Raw genomic sequence first — 6,000 nt, forward strand, 5'->3', positions numbered from 1 at the left:
ATTTTAGGAATACTTTTTTTACTAAATAGTAATGTCTGGTTTTCTTTCTTTTGGAGAAACATTTGGCTTGCACAGTGTATTTCAGGTTCAAGATAACCTTCAAAAAAATGAAAATTTCCAAGGGTTTATGCAAGGGAGGGCATGTGTAATGACTCCTTGTCTTCCTTAACAATGGAGTGCAATGACACTCCATAATGTAGTTGGATGTTTGTAACTCACCTAACAGAGTAAAAGCAGTAGTCACAGGTATCACCATGTCAGTCATGCAGAAATGTATAAATAAATATCAAAGCTGGAAATGGAGATTGTTTGCAGTTTGAGGTAAATAACTCATTACTTAATGAATTTTTTGATATGATCAAAAAGTTGGAAAAAATGAAACTCTGTGTGTGTATGTGTATTTGGTAAGGAGGACGACAATATTTCTATTCAAGAAATTAAAAGGGCCCTGGTCAGGTGGATCAGGTGGTTGGAGCGTCATACCATATACCAAAAGGTTGTGGGTTTGATTCCTAGTCAGGGCACATACCTAGGTTGCAGGTTTGTTCCCTGTGGGGGCACAAATGGGAGGCAACTGATCAATGTTTCACTCTCACATCAAAGTTTATCTCTCTCTCATTTTCTCACATTTGTCTCTCTAAAGTGAATAAAAAACATATCAGTTGAGGATTTTGAAAAAGAAAGAAATTAAAGGGGGTTCTTATTACATAATACAGAAATTTTATAAGTCTTTGATAATCTATCAGTTAAGTGATGAATGGGAATAAGTATAGATATCTTCCTATTATTGTACAGATGGAGAATGAGTTAGATTCTGCTCGTTCTGAAATAGAACTCCTCAGAAGTCAGATGACAAATGAGAGAATCTCCATGCAGAATCTAGAAGCTTTGCTGGTGGCCAATCGGGACAAAGAATATCAGTCTCAGATAGCGCTTCAAGAAAAAGAATCTGAAATTCAGCTGCTTAAAGAACACCTGTGTTTGGCAGAAAATAAAATGTGAGTCTGTTAGCAGTATAATAACAAAGTCATATTCCTTAAATTTTTGATACTTTATTGGTTAGTAGAATTATAAAGCTGGAATTTATATAATTTAAGCATCCATAATTAGCCATTAATTAAACTGAGCACCAGAAATATTGTGATTTGCCAAAAATTTAGTGCTAGTTTCTATTATATGTTTAGCTAAATTGATTTAAATTTAAGTTTAACCATTGTGTTGATTGTTTCCAATAGAACTTTGGGTATAATAAGATGTCTGATCTAAAATACTGTCTTTAGGAAATATTATAACCAGATTAGAAAAATATACACTTCTGAAACCAGAAGAATTTTTCTATATATGAACCCACTTGGTGTTGCTCCCTAATCTTTCCATTTGTCACACTGTATTTGCTATGTACCTATAATTGTACATACTAGGTACCTGCAAGGACTCCTGCATTCACAGAATACTGAAGACTTCCCTTAGAGCATGATTGTGGCTGCTTCTTTCAGCATCCCAGCACCATTAGCAGCTTATTCCATGACCCTGCTGGGAGGGTGGGTGGAAATGCCTGCCTGGAGAGTGAATGTTCTATTGTAAACTTGGTCACCTCTCACCAAAAACAGAGGCATGGGGACCCCCAGCCTCTGTTCTTACCTGTCTCCTCTATAACACTTTCATCTAGCCTCAACTCTGCCCTCCCGTCTGAGCACGGGGTCTGGGGAGGGACAGGAATCATGGTCTCAGGAATCAGCCACTCACAGGAGCCCCTGACTGAGCCCAACCTGTATAGCCAAAGCCAGTTCCTTCAGAAACTGTTTCCAGGTTATGGCAGCTGTCACTGAGTCCTTAGTCACTGCCGCTGGGCTGTTGTGCTACCTTTAACCAGTTCTGCCAGGTCACTTTCTCAAGCCAGAGGTGGAAATCTCTTAAGAATGTAACCTTAAAGACTACCTTCTGTTTTAGACTGTCTGATCAGTACTGTCCCTTACCCTGGTAAATACGATCAGCTTGTGTGCTCTAGAGTGCTGTCCTGGGAACAAGCAGAGAGGGGAGCGCTCCGTACAAGCAGCATTCGTCTCTGTCGTTATCTTCTTGATGACAGGGCGCCGTGTTATGGGTGTTTGTGGCATGGCTTAGCCCTAAAGGAGATCCTGTTAAATGGAGGAGAGTGTGCGTGGGAATATCAGATTTAATTCTGAGTGTACATAAAGCACTTGGTTGATCTAATATATAACAGACCATATGAATCATGGTGCTAATGAATTCCAGTTTTGATTATTTGCTTATACCATTACTCAAGAGTACAATACTTTAAAGTACTTCTATAAAAATAACTAGATGCCCAGTGCATAGATTCGTACCCTGGCGGGGTTCCTCGATCTGGCCTGTGGGGATCAGGCCAAAACCGACTCTCTGACATCCCCCATGGGTCCTGGATTGCGAGAGGGCAGTTCTCAGGTGACACAACCCAGAATCGGACTCCCTCCTCTCTTCTCCCAATATTATGTCACTTTCTCTCTGTATCTGTCTCGCTTCTTTCATCTCACTTTACTCTAAGTTTGGTGGTAACTGACAACTTGTGGGCATTTAGCTGTAAAATGCAATTATTTAGCTAAAAGGATTTACTTAGCCTGGAATCTAGTCAGCCTACGGCAGGACCCTGCTCAATGTCAAGCTCGTGCCCTGGCCCTTCCGCCCAGGTGGAGTCCTGTGGGGGTGGGAACCTCCTTCTTCCCAACTGAGCTGCTCCTTCGCCTCTTTACCTCCTCTGAGGTTGCCTGCTGGTGCTACTGTCCGCCTAGAAGGAGGGAAGCCACAGCCAGTTTCCCAGCTGAGAATGGTAGTGGGAAAATTCACTGCCTCCACTGGAAATCGATATTAAGCACATGGGCCAGTGCGGGCACCAGACGTCGGGGCCACAGCTAGTAAGCCCTGCATATCTCATCATTTAGCTAATTGAGTCAAAAAGTTACTGTAAGGGCCAGACCCACGACCTCTGCAATGGGCTAGAGGCCCAGTGGGGAGCCAGACCCGAAGTAGGGAGCCAATGGGCTAGAGGTCCGGTGCATGGATTCATGCACTGGTGGGGTCCGCCAGCTTGGCCTGTGAGGGTCCGGCTGAAACCAGCTCTCTGACATCCCCTGAGGGGTCTTAGATTATGAGAGGGTGGTTCACAGGTGATGCACCCCAGAATCGGGCTCCCTCCTCTATGGTTCCAGGTGTATCACCCAAGAACCGCAGCTGCCAAGTCACTGCACTCAACAGCTCCTGCTTTGAGCATCTGCCCCCTGGTTGTCAGTGCACGTCATAGCCACTGGTTAGCCAGTCGAAAGGTCGGCTGGTCGGCCAGTCGCTTAGACTTTTATATATAGAGATGTGCAGTAAATAGGTAATAGAGATTGATAATAGATAATATTACTCCATGTAAGCACAAAGAAACTGACACAGGGAAAGTTTAACTAATTGAGTGTGATTGGCACACCTTAAGCTTTTCAAGTAGGCTACCTGTACATTTACTACACCTAAAATTGGCATATATGTCCATAAAGATCACAGTTGGCTTGGATCCAGCTGAGAACATTGCCAACATGGTTCAGAAGTTCTAGACGTTTAAAAGTCTAATCAACTCTCTCTCTTACATTCGTTTACACAGGGCCATCCAGAGTAGAGATGTGGCCCAGTTCAGGAATGTCGTCACGCAACTGGAAGCTGACTTAGACATTACCAAAAGACAGCTAGGGACCGAGCGCTTTGAAAGGTAAGTTGGTCTCTATCCAGTATTTAGGCTGGGAGCATTCTTTCTTAGATAACAACAGATTTTGGTTATTCCATGATGGCTAGGTCTTAAAGTGTGAATTGAACTTCAGTTTTGCCACTGGATTAATAATGCCACTGAATATAAAGTTTAAGAAATTCTATTTTAAACATTTTGCTTTAGGGATAGGGCTGTGCAAGAACTTCGCCGCCAGAACTACTCAAGTAATGCTTATCATTTGAGTTCTACACTAAAGCCAAATACAAAATGTCATTCACCGGAACGTGCTCACCACCGATCTCCTGACCGAGGCCTGGATCGATCTCTAGAAGAGTGAGTGGTTTAGGGTCCATTCTCTGGGGACCGTATAGCAATAAATACAGTGACTATTTGAGGATGTAAGGAAACTCAGTAACAGTCTGTGAAGAATAATGCTATTGAAACGTGATTATTTATGTTCACATAAAAAGAAAGTATTTTGACTATTAGTTTTATATAAATATTCTAAAGTGAAAGATCTCTATTTTTCCTGATTACATAATTATATATTTTAAATCTGATTTTCTTGTTATTTCTTCATCAATTTGTATTAATTTTAATTGATAAATTAATTAAATAATTTAACTTTGATTAATAAAATATTGGTTTATTTTTATACCACCCTAAATGTGAATGCTTTATGAAAGTAATAATATTCGAGGCAAGATTTTAGATACATTTCTATATGTCACAAATTTATAATAACATTTTTATTTGGAAATAATTTCAAATTTACAAGCAGTAATAAAAATAAAAATAAAATAATACAATGGAAATCTGTATACCATTTACCCATATTCTCTATTGTTAAAATTTTACCAAATTTGCTTTTTATGTGTTTGAGACAATACATGTGCTGTCTCATACATTCACACTCTTGCACATGCTCCCTCTCTCTCTATACCCACATTTTTCCAAAAAAACAATAATTCAAGTTCCAAACCATCCTCACCTTGCCTTCTTCCATTCTGTATTTGTAAGTCCTTTCTTCTACAGTGGGTACGCTGGCTCATTAACACATTTACTCCATATCAGCATAGTTACTCCTTTCTTTAATCCCAGAATGCATAAAAAATGTTTCAAAATTTCTCACCTATGTTACTACAATAAGCAGACCAACATTTTTTACAAGTTCAGGATCTGGCCCTGGCTGGTTGCTCAATGGTTAGAGCATTGGCCCAGAGATAGAAGGCTGGCAGGTTTGATTTTCAGTCAAGGGCACATATCTTGGTTGCAGGCTTGATCCTCAGCCCCCACATGCAGAAGGCAACCAATAGATGTGTCTTTGTCATATCGATGTTTCTGCCTTCTCCCTCTCCCTCTCCTCCACTTTCTCAAAAAAAAAAAGAAAGAAAAAAAAGGAATAAAATATCCTGGGATGAGGATTTTAAAAGTTCAGGATCTGTTTGAAACCCTTCCTTCCTATCCCCATATGTCTTAAGGCCTAAGTCTTGCAGGCATATAGTTAAATATCCTATATAATAAAGGGGTGATATGCAAATTGACTGTCATACCCTCGCACAAGATGGCTGCCCTATGTGGTCACAAGATGGCCAGCAGGGGAGGGCAGTTGTGGGCAATCAGGCCAGCAGGGGAGGGCAGTTAGGGGTGACCAGGCCTGCAGGGGAGGGCAGTTAGGGGGGACCAGGACTCCAGGGGAGGGCAGTTGGGGGCAATCAGGCCTGCAGGGGAGAGCAGTTGGGGGGGACCAGGCCTGCAGGGAGGGCAGTTGAGGGCAACCAGGCCGGCAGGGAAGGGCAGTTAGGTGCAACTGGGAGAAGTTAGGCATCAATCAGGCTGGCAGGTGAGTGGTAAGGGGGTGATCTGGCTGGCAGGCAAAAGCGGTTAGAGGCAAATAAGCAGGCAGGCAGGGGAGTGGTTCGGAGAGGGATATCTGACTGCCGGTTTGTGAGAGGGATTGTGAGAAGGATTGTGAGAGGGATGTCCGACTGCTGGTTTGTGAGAGGGATGTGAGAGGGATTATGAGAGGGATTGTGAGGGATGTCCTACTGCCGGTTTATGAGAGGGATGTGAGAAGGATTGCGAGAGGGATGTCCGACTGCCGATTTAGGCCCAATCCCGCACAGGGATCGGGCCTAAACCGGCAGTCGGACATCCCCTGAGGGGTCCCAGATTGGAGAGAGTGCAGGTTGGGCTGAGGGACACCCCTCCCCCCAGTCCATGAATTTCATGCACTGGGCCTCTGGTTGGTTTAATAA

The 6,000-nt window shown here is 42.6% G+C and overlaps 1 protein-coding gene across 1 annotated transcript in view; it reads left to right on the forward strand.

The window, feature by feature from the left end:
- LOC308525816 (testis-specific gene 10 protein-like) overlaps window positions 1–4,079 on the forward strand; it is a gene marked incomplete at its 3' end in the record, with an annotated part of 115,002 nt that extends 110,923 nt beyond the window's left edge. The window contains exons 16-18 of the mRNA XM_081100663.1: window positions 796–998; window positions 3,641–3,745; window positions 3,926–4,079. Of these exons, the coding sequence (XP_080956789.1) occupies window positions 796–998; window positions 3,641–3,745; window positions 3,926–4,079 (462 nt within the window). The remainder of the gene's footprint in view (window positions 1–795; window positions 999–3,640; window positions 3,746–3,925) is intronic.
- Window positions 4,080–6,000: the final 1,921 nt, after the last annotated feature.

The sequence above is a fragment of the Myotis nattereri genome, assembly GCF_964212035.1.
Source record: "Myotis nattereri genome assembly, chromosome: 10".
In the NCBI taxonomy this organism is placed as follows: Eukaryota; Metazoa; Chordata; class Mammalia; order Chiroptera; family Vespertilionidae; genus Myotis; species Myotis nattereri.